Source organism: Oreochromis aureus, linkage group 13, assembly GCF_013358895.1.
Source record: "Oreochromis aureus strain Israel breed Guangdong linkage group 13, ZZ_aureus, whole genome shotgun sequence".
In the NCBI taxonomy this organism is placed as follows: domain Eukaryota; kingdom Metazoa; phylum Chordata; class Actinopteri; order Cichliformes; family Cichlidae; genus Oreochromis; species Oreochromis aureus.
Genome location: NC_052954.1, coordinates 10,015,384 through 10,033,261, shown reverse-complemented (window position 1 = coordinate 10,033,261; position 17,878 = coordinate 10,015,384). Strand labels below are relative to the sequence as shown.

At 37.9% G+C, this 17,878-nt stretch overlaps 2 protein-coding genes across 4 annotated transcripts; one reads left to right on the top strand and one right to left on the bottom strand.

Moving 5' to 3' along the window:
* The first annotated feature begins 1,126 nt into the window (after positions 1 to 1,126).
* On the top strand, positions 1,127 to 7,251 carry pkd2l1 (polycystic kidney disease 2-like 1). Its single transcript, XM_031737927.2, has 15 exons — positions 1,127 to 1,403; positions 1,612 to 1,725; positions 2,645 to 2,772; positions 4,316 to 4,569; positions 4,658 to 4,882; positions 4,968 to 5,196; positions 5,274 to 5,444; positions 5,540 to 5,721; positions 5,817 to 5,937; positions 6,022 to 6,117; positions 6,199 to 6,320; positions 6,401 to 6,518; positions 6,643 to 6,776; positions 6,875 to 7,012; positions 7,168 to 7,251. The coding sequence occupies exons 1-14, from the start codon at positions 1,127 to 1,129 to the stop codon at positions 6,999 to 7,001; spliced, it is 2,298 nt and encodes a 765-aa protein (XP_031593787.1). The 3' UTR covers positions 7,002 to 7,012; positions 7,168 to 7,251.
* Positions 7,252 to 8,637: 1,386 nt separating this feature from the next.
* tial1 (TIA1 cytotoxic granule-associated RNA binding protein-like 1) lies at positions 8,638 to 17,580 on the bottom strand. Of its 3 annotated transcripts, XM_031737877.2 has the most exons (12): positions 17,387 to 17,580; positions 16,905 to 17,001; positions 16,699 to 16,797; positions 16,497 to 16,551; positions 16,280 to 16,367; positions 14,716 to 14,791; positions 14,331 to 14,439; positions 12,898 to 12,993; positions 12,686 to 12,770; positions 12,100 to 12,223; positions 11,581 to 11,744; positions 8,638 to 11,382 (listed from the first exon to the last, which is right to left on the bottom strand). In XM_031737877.2, exons 1-12 carry the CDS (start codon positions 17,413 to 17,415, stop codon positions 11,259 to 11,261), a joined length of 1,146 nt encoding a protein of 381 aa, XP_031593737.1. In that variant the 5' UTR covers positions 17,416 to 17,580; the 3' UTR covers positions 8,638 to 11,258. The 3 variants fall into 3 exon arrangements, with proteins under 3 accessions (XP_031593737.1, XP_031593738.1, XP_031593740.1); XM_031737878.2 differs by lacking the exons at positions 16,280 to 16,367; positions 16,497 to 16,551; positions 16,699 to 16,797; positions 16,905 to 17,001; positions 17,387 to 17,580 and adding an exon at positions 15,227 to 15,301; XM_031737880.2 differs by lacking the exons at positions 16,280 to 16,367; positions 16,497 to 16,551; positions 16,699 to 16,797; positions 16,905 to 17,001; positions 17,387 to 17,580 and adding an exon at positions 15,134 to 15,184.
* Between the last annotated feature and the right edge of the window lie 298 nt (positions 17,581 to 17,878).

Genomic DNA, 17,878 nt, shown 5'->3' with positions numbered 1-17,878 from the left:
ATAGATCAAAGTCATAATAATGCTAGAGATAGTTGAAACTATGTTTCTTACTGCCATTGTTTGTATTGTGCTATATCACGTGACATTAGACCTCTGACCTCTTCTTCAGGGTCAAATACAGTTTCATATAATATCTTTGAAATGTTTCTAAAGTTCTACTGCCTTTGTTTGTATTTGCAACATTTATGATACCAGTATATATGTATTCTAAATATCACATTATAGTTTGGATTGAACTATCATCTCACATTTGACCTCTGACCTCACTTTTCCATTTCATATCTGCCTTTAGAAAGAGAATGAGCTGCCTGGTTAGTCTGAAATATACTGTGGTATAATATTATATAATGATCTTGAGTTATTCACAAATCCATGCCTGTTATCCATTACCTACTCCTACATAATGTTTACATAATCAAACTAAACATCCGTCCACCACCCCAAAGTAAGTGTAACCCATTCATGTGTTACGCCTGTCTATGCGTTGTGTTCTGGCGTGAAAGTAAGAGGCAGGAGACAGCACTGGGTCTTTGGCTCTTTACTGCCCATCTCCGGCCATGCTGAAAGGAGCTGTGACCGGGGCACACATGCACACGCCTACATCACCACGCAGCGCACACACACACGAACACACACAGACTCAGATCATTCAGGCAGGAGATTAAAATGCAAAATGAAATATTTAATTTAAAAAAAAAAGGTGTTTTGGGTGAAATTCACAAGTATTTAACACATATGTTACATAAGGAGTGCCCAGAGAGTGAGCTAACTTGGTGGAGGTTTGCGCTCTCTGAGTGCTTCTTGTTTTCTAATTTAATCAAATGGAAAACCAAACAATGTTAAATGTTATTGTTCTGCATTATCCTATAACTATCCAAACACTATAGAAATCAGTATGTCAATGCTGTGTGTTAGCAGAACACCTACTGTGCTATTACGTCAATGTGTTTCAAAGGGTCTCAATCTCAAGACTACAACAGTAGATCAGCAGCTCCTCCCTCAACACAGCTGATGTCATCCACCTCTCCAGCAGGTGTTCAAAAGCTGCCGACACTGCTCGGCTTCACTTTCCTCTTTGATCGAAACACCAGAAGTTCCACACAGAGAAACACACGCGTGTTGCACCATGAAGACCCTGAACAATCGGGCTCAGAGCCACCTGACTGGGCAAGTGGACTCTGAGTTGGACAAAGTGGGTAACGGGGGCTGGGTGAACCAGGGCTACTGTAGCTCCCCTCCACCCTTCCCCCAGGTCACCACTGTCTTCAACCCCAAAACCCACTTCGAGGGGAACATGAATAGCCTGTACAACCTGGATACCCCGGTAACGCTCCCAGAGGACCCACCAACCAAAGACCAAAGTCTGAAGAAGAAACGAAGAGGCTGCTGCTCTTTTGTCAAAGGCAAGAACACATTTGAATCTACCTCACGTTGGCATTTCTTCTTCGAAGAAAGACTCAGCTGTATGAATAGTGTAACAAGTATGAGTAAAACCAGTCGAGCCCGGTATACTTCTGCTTGACAGACCAGCAAAGAAAAACAAACAAAAAAACCCAAAAAGCTTGTGTCACGTAATTACATATTGATGATTTAAACTTCTATTTTCTGTAGCACTGTGGGGGACAACGCTGACCGAAAACACCTCTGACAACAGAGAGCTGTTCATCCGAACCACACTGCGGGAGCTGCTGGTCTATGTCTTTTTCCTGGTGGACATATGCCTCCGTGAGTACTCCACATCAACATTTCTGTTCATCACTGATCTCAAAAGTTTTGACTGAGTGTTCAACATGCTTAATGAATGCCTAATGTTCAACACCCTGGTTAAAAACTATAATTCCTTCTTCCTGTCCACGCTTAATCTTATGTTATGAAAAATGTTTTCCTACATTTAAAAAAAGAAGTTATTCAGACACGTTTTTACTTACCAAACAATATCCTGTATTTAATTTACATAATGTTGTCATTGAAATATGGGATACACATCCAAACATATCTAAAAAGCATGTGCTTTACACACTATGGATTCATAATGTGACTGAGGGGATGGACAGAAAAGATTTAAACTGTGAGTGTGATGAGCACTAAATTCATTACAGTCGATTATGTGATGCTGCTTAATGCTTCTCTATTAATCACCTTATGTCTACTTTCAAACCCTGTATTTGCTTTACTGATCACTTTAAAGTGCTCACTGTTTGACAGGCTGTTAGGGCACTTTGGACTGTTGATTTAACATTAAAAGTATCCCTGATGCTTTAATGACTTCCACAAAATAGCCTTCCCATTTTTCTTTCCCAAAAGCCATTGTCCAGCTAGGAGTGAAAGGGATGTGCCTTTTAGCGATAAGAGCTTTTAGCCTCATCCTTTGTCTGGGTTAGATTTACACTGTTTGACGAGGCTATTTGCGTCAGGACAGCGTGCTCCCTCTTCAAACAAATTACGGCCTCTCATCTGGATCTGTCTGATAGCTAGAGCGATGTAAAAACAAAAAAGAGCCAAACAACAAGTCTTCAATGCAGGTTTGCGTGTCAGCATTCGAGTCTTATCTCAGAAAACTGAATGGAGCAACATTCAGAGCTGAGCCTGACCAAAGACAGATAGGAACCAATGGCATTAACAATGTGATTACGTTGTCTTTCAGTGACATATGGAATGACCAGCTCAAGCGCCTACTATTACACTAACGCCATGACGAACCTGTTTGTGAATACACCCAGTAGCAGTGGGGTTATGTTTCAGTCTATTGGCTCCATGGCTGACTTCTGGACTGTAAGTTTTCCTACACGCTCATTCACTACCATGGGAAACATGGTAGTGATTGTTGTGACACTAAATGTTTCTTTCTTTTCATCAACATTTTTTTTCATTTCCTTCAAAGCCGAGATGTTCTCAAAATTTTAAGGAACTATATGATTAATTTAACCGAACATGTATATTAGTGCCTGAACTCAAATGGAAACATCATAAAAACAATTATAAAAACTGATCATCCTTAAGTACGATTATGTTCTTCCCTGCATTAGCATATCACTTAAAATGACCAAGCAGTGATGTTTGTGTTACTGGTCTCTTTCATATCTTTTTCCACATGCTCAAGATTTTAGCAATACTGTTAATTGTTACTGATTGTTCCTATTAGTACATGAAGGAATATAAAAATATGTCCTTCCAACCCCATAAAGAAATGAGGAGTTGTTTTACTAGGCCTAAAAAAGGCCTGGTAAGTTTTCAGACCCACCTAATTATAATTTTATATTCACTGTCTGTTATTTGTCAAAGGTCAACTTAAACACATCAGCTCTCCTTACTTATAATTGGTAACAAATAATACAACTCAAAAATTTAAATCTATGCAACATTTGAGTCGATCTTTTGAATTGCATCGTCACTTTGACTACAAGCTGCAGCAATATCGACAGATCTTTCCAGGCCATGTTCACATAAATTGAAACAATAAGTGTGGGGCATCTTCTGCTATCAAATTGTGCCCTGGCCTGGAAATCCATAGGAGATCGGTTATCATTATGAAAACTGGGAAAAGCTTTTAATGTCAGTTGTTTAATTTACTGAGACAGTGACACTGGTATAGCTACATATCATGCTGCACCCTTGAGAAACAGGCAAAATAAAAAAAATGCATGAATTGTATCAAGGTTACCAAAGTGTCTGAGATCGTCTATTGTCTAGAGCTATCAGTAGGAGAAGCCTATATGATAGCCTTCCTGAGTAAATGCACTCACAAGATTTTCAGAAAACTTAACCTCTATCATTGACCCCAACCTTGAAGTTAGGTTCAGTGATATTCAGTTCAATTTAATTTTATTTATATAGCGCCAAGTAACAACGACAGTCACCTCAAGGTACTTTATATTATAAGGTAAGGTCCCTATATCAATACAGAGAAAACCCCAACAATCAGACGACCCAAGCACTTGATGACTGTGGAAAGGAAAAAGTCTCTTTCAACAGGAAGAGAGCTCTGGCAGAACCAGGCTCAGGGAGGGAGACAGGAAAAAGATACACTGTGTAAATGAGCCAGAGATGAACTTAATTATACAAACTTTTGTCTTGGTTTTTCGTAGATGTGTTTTTTTTAGTCGATGGTATCAATTTGAAAATCCTACGTCGGCTCATTTTTGAGTTATTGGGTTTACAAAGTTGGGTGTTCACACCACCTGACGCTTGCCTACCAGTCTATTTCCCCCTTTGCCTGCAGGGTGACAGCAATACCACAAACCTTTCAGGCTGAGGGGTAAAAATCACTAAGAACACAAAGAAAGGTACAAATCAAACTCTTTCTTTTTATGAAAAGTTTGCCCAGGGCCCACTGTTGAACGGACTCTACTGGACAACATGGTACAATAACCAGCCCTTGGAAAGCGGAAACACGTCTTTCATCTACTATGAGAACATGCTGCTGGGTGTCCCCAGGATGAGGCAGATCAAGATCAAGAACAACTCCTGCACTGTCTACAGTGACTTCAAAAATGGGATCAAAGACTGTTTCGCTGTTTACACTAACCAGAAGGAAGACGAGCAGAGCTTCGGCCTCATCAACGGCTCTGCGTAATTCACTCACTGCTTTCTTACTGACATACAAAGAAGTGCAGAAGCACAATTTAGTGTTCTAAGTATTTGTGTTTTTCCGCTGCAGCTGGACCTATCACACAGAGAAAGAGATAAAGGGTTCCTCTTACTGGGGCTTGGTGGCCACCTACAGTGGAGCAGGATACTATCAAGACCTGAGTCGCACACAAGAGGAGAGCGCCAACATACTGACAGAGCTACAGAACAACCTTTGGCTGGACAGAGGAACCAGAGCAGTCTTCATCGACTTCTCCACTTACAACGCGAACATCAACTTGTTCTGCGTCATCACGTAAGGAGCATTAATTCCCATTGCACCTTTACCCACCTGCTGATTCCCATCCAGTGGTTAACCAAAGTGTCATCTGCTTCTTCAGGTTGGTGGTTGAATTCCCAGCGACCGGTGGAGCAATCCCTTCCTACCAGATCCGAACAGTCAAACTGATTCGCTACATAACGACCTGGGACTACTTCATCCTAGGCTGCGAGTTGCTCTTCTGCGTATTCATCTTCTACTACATTGTGGAGGAGATTCTTGAGCTGAGAATACACAAGTTCTCCTATTTCAATAGCATCTGGAACATACTAGACATTGTTGTCATATTGGTAAGAAGAGATGTTTCAAACATGTCGTTTTATCAGATTTTTCAGGCCCTTCTAAAAAGTAACAACCTTCTTCACAGCTTGCCATCGTTGCCATCATATTCAATGTATTTCGGACCATCAAAGTGGACAGCTTGCTTGGGAATCTGCTGAAAAATCCTAACATCTATCCAGATTTTGAATTTCTGGCATTCTGGCAAACCCAGTATAACAACATGAATGCGGTTAACCTGTTTTTCGCATGGATCAAGGTAAAGAACTGACACCTTTCAGTCCAACATATTGCTTGTGGTATTTTGCTTTGGTGTCTCTCCAGAGAATGTGTGCTTTCTTCTCGTCCTTGTAGATTTTTAAGTACATCAGTTTCAGTAAGACCATGAATCAGCTGTCCTCCACACTGGGGCGATGTGCCAAAGACATCTTCGGATTCGCCATCATGTTCTTCATCGTGTTCTTTGCTTATGCTCAACTCGGATATTTGCTCTTTGGAACGCAGGTTCAAACATTCAGCACCTTTGTAAAGTGCATGTAAGTGGGGTTGAAAACAATGGCAGGATGAAGGGTTTCATCTTAATGAGCATCACTTGATTATTAGTTCTTTATAATTTTTATCCATCCCACAGCTTCACACAGTTCCGAATTATTCTTGGAGACTTTGATTTTGATGCCATCGACAGCGCTAACAGAGTCCTTGGGCCGATCTACTTTGTCACTTATGTGTTCTTTGTTTTCTTTGTTCTGCTGGTAAGTCATGCTTCTGCACGAGATAACTGATAATAAAAGCATCTGACCCGAGAAGTCACATTATCTTGTGTATTTTTCCCTCAGAACATGTTCCTGGCCATCATAAATGACACATATGCAGAGGTGAAGCAGGAGCTCTCTGAAAAAGATGAACTACAAATTACTGACATTTTTAAACAGGTAAAAGCAAATTAAAGGAAATTGACATAAAACTAGACGTATTTATGGATGATGTTTTACCAGACTTTTCTTGTAAATCAGAGCTACATGAAGACATTTATGAAGCTGAAGCTTAAAAAAGAGAAAATATCAGATGTTCAGAAGGTTCTACACTCTGGATCTGGAGATCTTGAATTTCAGGACTTCAGAGAAACTCTTAAAGAGTAAGTGACAAAACATCAAAAAGGAACACTTGGTAATTTTACTATTAAACCTGAGCCTCACCTCTGTGATGATTGTAAAGGATGGGACATGGCGATCAAGAAATAACCGCAGCCTTCTCCAAGTTTGACCGCGACGGGAACAAAATTCTAGATAAAGATGAACAAAGGTGGATGAAAGCTGAGCTGGAGCAAAAGAGGGTTTGTGCACTTTAAAAGCTCAATATGACTATGTTCTTTCATATTTATACATTTTTTTCTGATCATTTCTTATTTTGATTGCCGATTAACAAAATAAATGTTTATTATTTTGCGTTTCTGTCAGGATGCTCTCAGTGCCGAAATCAACAATCTCGGAGTGAACTATCAGATGGAATTACACGAGAAGCCTCCTGTCAAATCCAACGAGCACAAGAGCAATTCCAGTCAAACCTTTGTGGAGCGGGAACATTTCTTGAGGTGGGACAAATTTTAAACTTAACCTGGGAATTCACTTATCTCATTCTCCTAACCAGAGCAATACATTTAACTAAATTACCTTTCTATTGCCACAAAAGTCTGGCCAAACAGGTTCTTCACCTTGAAAGCTCCGTGGCAGGCATTGTGTCCCAGATTGAGCTGATTATGGAGAAACTGGGATTACAAGGGAAAGCTAAAGACGCTGCAACAGCAAAGAAACCGTGACCAATAACAATGTGAGTAAACATCACTTGTAAACAGCGAGACTACATGTTAGACATCCTATTCAAGCTACCAAGTGTGTTGTAAAGCATCGAGAAAATGAGAGTAGACTTTCTTGGTTGCAGTGTTACATACACACAATGATTCATTTTAAACTGCCCTTATCCAGAAGGATGAAACTGTCTCAGATGGTCATGACTTCGGTCAGTGAGGACAGCACAACAGACGCCAGAGATGTCATCCCGAAGGCAAGCAGTACACAGCTCCACCAGCAAGTGATGTATGTAATTAACCTCTGAGGAAAACAACTGGATAAAAACTTTCTAATATACATGCTAAATAAAGTACTGACAATACGACATTTCAATATTGAAAGAACAGAAATCTCATGCAGATATGTAAATTATATAAATAATATTTTGTCTACTAGCTGACTGCACAGTTTAAGTATATATATAAAATGTTATGTTATGTTACGCATTAGTGTTGTGTAATACAATATATTTAAATAGAGAAGTTGTGCAATATAATCCAGTACTGGGCAATACATATGTCAACTAAATTCCAAGTGAATACTTTGCTTTAATCTATTGATGACTGTTCACATTCGGTTACATTTGCTCAATATCTATTGGCCAATTTTAGTTTATATGGTTTAGTGAAATGGCTCAATAAATTTTCAACACCATGCCAAGGTGTAATAATCATACTTATCAGATTGGGATGCACTCACTATGAAATGATACCAGTGTTTGAAATTCTGCAACAATTCTTTTCTCAATTTTTGTTTCAGTGAAACCAAAATCTTTCAGCTGTCACTACATCTTTAAAGGAAGATCAATTTAAACATACAAAATGAATAAAACTTGCATAGTGTTTAACAAATTTATTAGACCACCACCAAATGTAAGCTTTATACCACAGCTGTCTTAAAATACCAGTGCAGGTAATAACAAAAATAGGTTTACGTTTCTGTGATGGTTAACTCACCAAAATAATATTAAAATATAATTATTGTTGTCCGTGAATTTTCCACGAATGTTACATTTTACAAGAAAAGTAGTAAAACACATTCCTTTTGATTAAGTTGCAAAATTAGTTAATTTAGTGGTTCAATGTTATATTTGATTTTTTTCTGATTAGTCCAGTGTGTTGGTTCAAATTTGGGTATAAATATGTGAATTCAATGATTTTTGGTTCTAAAAAGTTTTGTTAGATTTGTATTTTCTTGTTTTATGACAGGTGGTTTAATACATGTGTTAAGTATTATAAAAACCATAACATAACACATAACTGAGACAACAAACAAACATTAGCTAATGCCATCATCATCAGCTGATAGGATGCTGGTAGTCAAAAGTGAATGCTGGCAGATACCAAACCTATTCCTGTTAAAAATGGAAAAATAAGTCTATTAACCAAGTACAGTACCTTAAAAAAAACTGCTTGCCATTATTCACGTTTTAAACTTTCCAACAACACTAAAAAGGGCAGAAAGATTTTGAGCAAATGTGTGAAACATGTGTTGTCTTCTATATTAATCTAAAGTTTAATAATTGTCATTTACTGTGTCTGGTAGGCAGTGAATATATGGTTTCCTGCAGCAGCATTTATTAGTGTTCAATAAATGTACCGAACATTCAAAGGTTCAAAGGTTTCTTTATTTGAAGTGACTTTGTTGAGTTTTCCCGTTAAATGTGAAATCGATTCCATCCTTTATTATTATATAAACATCACTTCTGTTGTTCAATTTATGTGTATAATGGTCAAAAAAAAGCAAATCGTCATTACATTCAATAGTTTAAGCAACAAATATATTACATGTCATTAGCGTGCAGTTCAAGTTGATACATCACCTGCTTCCTGCTACATCCTGAAAATGGCACACAAACTTAAAATGAGGAAAAATCAAAAGGAAAATAATTTAGATTTTAAATGGAGCATCTTTAAATAACAAATTCAGAATTTACCAACAAATCAATTAAGGCTCATTCACAAACTATATTGCTTAAATTTAATGATGGAGATTAACTTTGTAACATTCTACCTACAGTATGTACATCAGTTTAAGTTTTGAGGATTCGTGATCAAGGTTTGTATTTACACTCTAGACAAACAAGACCCTGTTTAATTCAATGAAAACCCCAGCGCGAATGAACAAAACCAAAATCGGTATCAGGTTTGTTTGTTGGCTAGCACTACAGAACGAGCAGGTACAGTGTGATATTCTGTACAAATGGCACATACACAAATAAAATCCAAAATGGCAGGATGTTTGTGAGAAATCCTTCTGTCGTAATTTCTCAGCGGGTTTTATGATTTACCCGAGACGTGTCAATATTCTTTAAACCGAAAACTCAGAATGTGTAAGGGGAAGTTTCTGCCACATTAACAAAACAGTGATACGTGCACTTAGTATCACTGTTTACCCTCTGCTTTCAGAATAAAAGTAAAATAATTCTTTGTGAACCTAAAACATTTGAGCTTTTCTTTATGCTAGTGGGTAACTAAACCATAATATTTGAATTATGCAATAAAACTAGGGCTGGTTATAGTACAAAATTCAATCTACAACTCTATGCAGAAAATTCAAAGCCACTGGAAAGAAGCGGTTTTAAATGATGACGTTAACACGGAGGAAGAATCGGACAAAAATGTTTAAGATTCAGCATTCCTCTAGGAAACCAGCCCCAGAATCAGCACAGCAGAGTTTGTTACCTTTACAAAGTTTTGGGGGTTAAGCAGTTTTTACAATACTTTCTATATACAGAGACCAGGTGCTGCAGCCGTTCCTTTGAGACATTATGAATTAGTCCATCTTGGCTGCAGTACGGAGTAAACTAAAATTCACTGAAGTCTGGAAATCTGATTTAAAAAACAAAAACAACAACAACAAAAAAACATGAAAATTCTAATAATTTTTTTGCTTTTAGACCTGTGTAGGTGAAATCTTCTTGGTACACAATCCCATTTCCCACCCGAATCTCCTTTAAAGCCACAGTTGTTTGTACAAAGAGTTTCTTCACATATAATGGAAAGGTAAACTACCATTCCAGGGCCTCTATTCACAAAGCATTTTTGACTTAAAACATTAAAACAGGACTAAAAGTCTGGATATTTTATTCCCTGAAGGTCCAGACCAACGTTGAGTGGGTCATTCTTGCGGCTCAGTGCAGCATAGCACAAATCCATGGAGGATTTACCTGCTCGATCAGTTAAGCACTATCATGAACTCGCGTGAAGGCTTGTTTTACGCCCTAAAATGACAAGCACGACCAGAAAATAAACTAAAAAAAAAAATGTTTCCATAGTTTGGTTTTTAAATATTAATGTTGGTATGTTTGAGGTTTTCACGGTTTTTAATCCTCATGAGCTGATGAATTAAAAAAAAATAATAATAATAGTGGCATTTAAAAAGTGTGCGCTATGTTACACGTACATTTTCTCTAAGGCCCTTTAGTTTTGTAAAATATGAAAGAATTTGTATTGAGTAACAAATTAGATTTAAGAACTAAATTGATGTTTTAATGGGTTGGCCCACTGGTCAACCTGTTAAATGTGTGATGAAAGGAAAGGCATCGTAAGTCCTGTCTCTGCCAAGATCTCTACCCTGTAGGCATGAATCCTCAATGTTTCACATGGTCTAGCACTCATAAAGACTGCGTGTCCTTAAACACGTACTCACACAAAAACAGTTGGTTTGGCTTTACTTGAGAAGCCCAAGAGCACTTTTTTTTCCTCTTTTAAACAGAATTAGGAATAATAATGAAACAAACTTTTTTTTTTAAATGTTCTGAGTTTAATTGACTATGATTAAAATCATACACTCTACACCAAAAGCGAATACACACCTGTACAATATTACCTAGATTTCAAAAGAGTCAAAACTGTATCAGTAACAGCATTATTGCGTGAATTGAAAGGGTATTTCCTCTGATGAAGAAAAGCAAATATTATATAAACATATTTATTATAAAGGTAATATATACCATTCATTTTTAACTTTGCATGAGAGCAAATACCATACTGCTGTACTCAGAAGTAACACAATTACTGTTGGACAGTACAGCTCTGATCACCTGACATTTATGTAATATTGCACAGGGGTGTGCTCCCTTCTGTTGTATACTGTAATTGTGTAGGAGCAACTATTAGCTAGAAAGGCTTTGTGAATATGGCCCCACCCTTCTTTTACCACAGCAGCTGTCCAAATGTAAGAGTGCTGTGTCGCCTTGGTATTACATTGAGGTTAGGGCCTTCTCACTGCGTCTGGTAGCCAGCCATGCCGAAGTTGGCTAGGCTGGACATGACTGTTCCAGGCGGGGCTGCAGCCTGGGCTGATGGAGATCCAAAGCCTCCCATCCAGGCTGTTGACTGGGACTGCCTGAAAGGATAACAGTTACCCAGTTAGTGCAAATATGGACAAAAATATCAGGTGCGCTGTAAAACAAATCAAAGACACAGTTCTTCTCTTTATGTTAAATATGGTGCTTTTAGGTTACATACTTCAGAACTTAAAATATAATAAGTGGTGTTTAAGTGAAACAGTGTAGCTATATAAAATATCAAAAGTCAAACTCACTCTACTCCAAATCCTTGCTGGTTCCATGTCTGGCCATACATGTTGTAAGAGGGCATTTGCCACCCATTGGTCACATACTGCCCATACTGCTGCTGCTGCTGCTGCTGCTGCTGCTGCGGATTCCCATAGACCTGGTTCCACTGTCCCCACTGACTGTAATCAACCTGAAGGACACCAGATGACAGAAAAGTGAGTAAATATACAATCTCTTACCTGTTTATTTAACAGCAAAAATAATACTACAAGAAAAATACGACACTAGAAACCTTTTTGATAAGTAAATTTCAATGTAATTTCTTCTTCCCTTTTATGTGCCACTTTTTCTATATTATGGCTTAAAAGCAAGATTACTTTAAGAGTGGCCAAAGTCATGAGTTTCAGGGTGTTTTTGTGGTTTGGAAGTTAAGACATCAATAAACTACATTCTGATTCTAGTGTGACTAGTGTGTAGTCATTCCTACCAATTTTGACATACAAAACACGCATTTTAACATCACTTATGTCACATGTTCTCTCTACCTGCTGTGGGCTTTTTGCCATGTCGGGTGATTCTTTGCCCCAGAAGCACTTCACTACGTGTCCTTCAATGACTGTGCCGTTTACTGAAACAATGGCATGGGCAGCACTGTCATGGGAGGAAAACCTTCAAAGCAAAAGAACAGATTGAAAGTCAGATTTTCTACCAGATAAATCACAGGGACAGTTAAAACTTTCATACTGCTCAGACCATATTTGTTATCATATTACAAAAAGAACCAAGTTTCCTGTTAAGCTTGGATGCAGTTTAAAATGAAAATAAATAATTTAAGCCCTATACTTAACATTAAGACAGGAACGTGTTTACCAGCATGTTAAATAACTTCCTTTAATAACACCACATGCACATCGAAACTAAAAAAACTTTAGAAATGCTTTGGAAAACTGCATAGGGACAACAATGTGGAGATATTTCTCTCCCTTATCCAGAGTTCTACAAGCAGGAACGCTGAATAAACATAGCAGCAACTATTGCTGACGTTGAATAAGGTATAAATGGTCTCTGACTCATGCAGTGTGCTTGTGTTGACACCTAGAGGCCAAATGCTGCAACAGAATCAAGTATTACCTGATGAAAGAATATCCTTTCTCCGGGAAAACCCTGACTTCCATTATCTGACCGAATGGTGAGAAGGTCTGTCGCATTAGATGTTCTGGATAAGATAAACAAGAGTTCAAAAAAGTGTTTACAAGGTTAGTTCATTGGAAGCAACTTAAAAAGTTATTATTACAATCTGACTAGAGGGTGCAACAATGGCATCTTTAGAATGTGACACTTGCCTGATAGCCCTGATTGGATCCCTCCACAGTACACAGTGCAGTTCTGTGGACTGGATTGATTCACTACGTCATCGAACCTCAGCTGCTTTGAACCATCTGAAATAAAAACAGATTATTTTTAAATAGATGATTATAATTTACACATTTAGTTCATGCTGATAATAAAAATCAAATCAAATCCGCAATTTATGCACATAAAAGCGCTGCAACTTTTTATCAAACTACACCCAAATGTGTCACATGAAAAGGTGAAAGTGAAGATAAAAGTGAGGGAAATTAAGAGAATTTATTCTTAAGAGAGTTTCTTCTATATTTAAATACAATATCAAAGTGTGTTAATACCGGACTCTTTGGCTGCTTTATTAGGTATACCTGTTCAACTGCTCAATATTGCAAATATCTAATCAGTCAATCACATAGTAGCTACTCAATGCATTTGAGTAAACCAAGCATCAGAATGGGGAATAAAATATATTTATGTGACTTTGAACATGGCATGTTTGTTTGTCCCGGACAAGCTGGTTTGAGTTTCCATCTGCTGGAATTTTCCCAAAGCCATCTCGAGTGTTTACAGAGATAAGTCTAAAAAAACCCTGAAAATATCCAATGAATGTCATTTGTCTGAGCAAAAATGCAACAGTAACTCATTTAACTACTCATTGTAATCAAGATTTGCAGAAGAACGTCTGTGAACGCACCACCTACAACTAGATGGGCTACAGCAGCATTAGACCACATTGGATGACATTCCTGTCAGCTACAATTCACACAGCTACACCAAAAACCAGATAATAGAAGATTGGACTGTTTCCTGATCTGATTAATCTCAATATCTGCAGCAGCATTCAGACGGTAGGGTCAGAATTTGGTGTGAATAACATGAATGCATGGATCTACGGAAGAGGATTAAGGCCACTGGGGAAAAGGAAAAAAAAAAAAGTGGGCACATCTTTTTTTTTTCTTTTAGAATTTTGAGACTAAAGTCAGAATTCTGAGAAAAAAAATAATTCTGATGAAAAAGTCAGAATTCTAAGATAAAAGTCACAGAATTCTGACTTTAATCTCAAATTCTGACTTTTTTTTTCCAGAATTCTGGAAAAGAAGAAAAAAAAAAAAAGACCTGCTCACTTTTTTTTTTTTCTCCAGTGGCCCTAATCCTCTTCCATATGGATCCCAAACAAAGCTTATATCTTATGTGGTAGAACGGGCGATTCACATTATGGATTCAAGCTAACAATTCTGCAGCAACCATGTGATGCTATCACATCAATATGGACCAAAATGCTTCAGGCACTTTTTGTTGAGGCCATTAAGAACTCGGGCAGAGGGGAAAAAGGAGGTCCAACCCAATACTAGCAAGGTATACCTAATGAAGTGGCCAGTTAATCTGAAATCATAGCACCTGCCGAAACTGGATATCTGACAATACTCACTGTCCTGAATGCTCTTAGGAGCTGGAGGTTTGCGCGTAGCCCAGTTAGTCCTGATTTGGCGCCCTCCGAGCCACTGTCCCGACATGTTAATAATGGCATTCTCTGCATCCTGTAAACCCAAACCAAACGACTACTCATGGATTTGATAGATTTATAAAACTCATTTGTGGCCATGCATTACTCTTTTTCATTTTAAAATCAGAATTCTGAGATTGAAACTGAAACTGGTGATTAAAATAGGAAATTAGTAATGTTAGGATGCTTGTAGTTAGGATAAGACTAACTATGAATAATTGAGTTTTAAGTGCTGTGAATGTATTGAAGTAGGATAAGAAACAGAAAATAGAAATAACCTTCAGTCTGTGTTCTCGCACTGGAGCCTTACCAGTTTGTTGTAGAAGGACACAAATCCATACCCCTTTGATTTGCCTGTCGTCATGTCCTTCACAACTCGGGCATCCCTGGAAGGAGAAATGAGAACAACTTCAGCACACTTTGAAGTTTAAATCTTCTACACTAAAACAAAAAAGGAACCACGCAAAACACAATGAACTGTGAATCCACTACTCTGTCCGACATTAAGCTACATTAGCTATCATGACCTTGTACGGAGTACTGACTCGTAATATAACTTCAAAGCAACACTTGAAAAACAAGTACAAATACATGCAGCCTACAGTACTGTCTTTAAATCATTTCTGACGTATTAATGGATCTTTACCACTAGAGCACCACTGTTTGCTCAGTCCTCACAACAGTAGGCTACAGATTTAAAAATCACAAAGCAAATGGCTATGGATTACCATGCATTCTTATAAGCTGCTGTTCGTACTCTTCCTACAGACAGAAATAAATAGAAAATATCAAAAAGAGAAAAAAGGAATTAAACGGCATACATGGCCTGTTAACAGATTTCTTTATTTTTCCTGGTCAATTCTTTACCACCAATATGGAGTATGGAGTTTGGGGAGCTGCAAATTTTGAGAAATTGACATTTTCAGAATTTTTGGAAGAGGATCATGGCACTACAAACAACACTATGCAAATCAAAAATAAGACAAAAAACACAGATTTAGAGGAAGACATTTTGTATTGGAATTTGTTAATCTAAGCTAGGTCATGTTAATACATGGCATCTACAAATAAAGACATATGGAAAGAATGGAATAAATAGAGAAAAAAACTACATCTGAGTCTCCAGAGTGCACAGTTCCTTGCTGTTAGCCTTCAAGCTCCTGTCCAATCCTATGAGCATTTCTGTAAAATAACCAAAGTGCTATTACTTCACTGAGACTCAAAACTAAAAGCTGTTCAGGTACATATACACAGCTTACATTTTGCTCACATGCTGTACAGTTTACTTACCACACCCTACATATGCATAAAAAAAACTGACAGTTCAGTCATAAAAATAAAGACATAATAGACCGACCACATTGTCAATGCAAATGTGTCGCCACTCTATATCTAAAAACAACAACAACATGATTTTAAAGGTATTAGTTACTCCATGTTTAAGTATGTTTACATGCATCGATGTGGGACCTTTTCTACTCAATGTAAGCAATACTCTTTGTGACAATAAAGGGCTATTCTATTCTATTCTATTCCATTCTAGTGTTAATCCTTTCCTGTTACACATTCATTATGTTGTCTGGTTCGTTTTTCTCTCCAAAAGGTGTGCACAGAGCGCCAATTTGCAGTCCTTGACAATCAAACATAATTGTCTTTCAACCAAAAAGATTACATCAGTAATGCAGGCCTCATTGTGTAATGCAACTTTCTGTTTCACCTTTACAACCTATAAAACCTGTTTCTCAACCGACTGGGAGGAAGAAAAAAAAAAATCAGTGGTTGCACTGAAACATATTGTATTACACATAAGACAAGTAGAAAAAAAAATACACACACACAAACACTCTCACACTCACACACACGTAAAAACTTACGATATTTTCCCAAATGGCGCAAACGCAACCCTGACATCCTCAGTAGTAATCTCTGGATTCAAATCACCCACAAAAACATGGAAGTGATCTAGTACAAAAGAAAACACGAACATAGTAAACAAACTATTTGCTAATCCCCAGTAGACTCTGATTCCAGCAGAGTGTACGTGTGTTTGTGTGCGTGGTGGTGTAGGGGAATCAATAGGCGATCGCTTACTGGATGTGTCTTTCTTCTGGCTACTTGGAGTGGTGGCCCAATTTACTTTAACCTCCTGAAAACAGAATTCACAGAGAGCACTTAAAACTGTGAAGAAGACTCAGGAAAACAATGTTGTATGATATTCAAGGATGAGAGGCATTAATACAACAAATAAACTTAATAACTTTGCATATAATTTTTTAGAGCAGCTATGTCCTACCTTTCCTAATATCTTCCTCCCATTCATGGCTGCAAGGGCTGCAGCAGCATCTCTGTGTTCAAAGAACTCCACAAAGCAATAGGGATCATTGCTCGTGTGCTGTAAGGATAAGGTCAGACACAACAGATTAACAGTGTGGCTCAACTAAAACTACAACTAGGTGAAAATGTAGAAAACAAGATAACCCAGCAACCTTAGCTGCTTACCTCTGTGATCATTTTACAGCTTTTGCATGGTCCTATCTGGGTGAAGAGCTGCAGGATCAGAATTTCTGTTACATCCCTGGAGAGGTTTCCCACATACCTAGAGGAGGAAAAATAAAAAGAAGTCCACTTACTCCAGGAAACGAGCTATTTACTTTGAAAAAGTGAAGCACGGGTACTTCGTTTCTGGTATTACAGTATCATTGGTGATTATGAGTTTTTGAAGTGAAGTTCCTTACAGTAGTCTGTTTTTAACGATGTTAGTAACATCTAACAGACAGTTGTTAACACTTATATATAACTCACATATACTTATTAATTAACTCTTATGTCAATTAACCTGAAAATAGTGGAGCATAAACGCTAAATGTTTATGTCATCCAGTTGTTTGTGGAAACAACAGCTAGCTAATTTAGCCACCGAACACCGACGATAGCGAAACTAATGACACGCAACGTTACTGCTGGACACGAAAAACTACTTACAGGGTTCTGGGGTGGGTTTCGTCGTCCATAGTCGATGCTGATAGTAACCAGGGAAGAAAACGCCACTTACTAGCTAGTTCTAGCTGGTATTAACTGGCAATTAGAAACCACAACTAGCTAACTAGCTTAGAAGCTAGCTAACCGGGCGCCAGAGCATACGTCACACTGTGAGAGTCCAGAGTACGTACGTGCGTGTGCAGGAAGAGACCCGTCACATAAGGTTGAAGTAATAAAAGGCTTTTTGCGTTCTTAATAGTAAAAAATTGAAAATTTCTAATTTCTAATTAAAGACCGTTACTTCTGAATGACACCGTTTTTTAAAAATTAACTGTAAAAAGCCGAAAGAGCAAACCTAATGAGTACTTATTTTATTAATTTTGGAAAAGGAAGCTGCATACGAAACTCTTATTTTGAAATGCAATGCAAAGGTACGCTTGTTTTCAATGCCGAGATTTGACGGCTAAAGGCAGTGGCGCGAACCACCAGGACCTT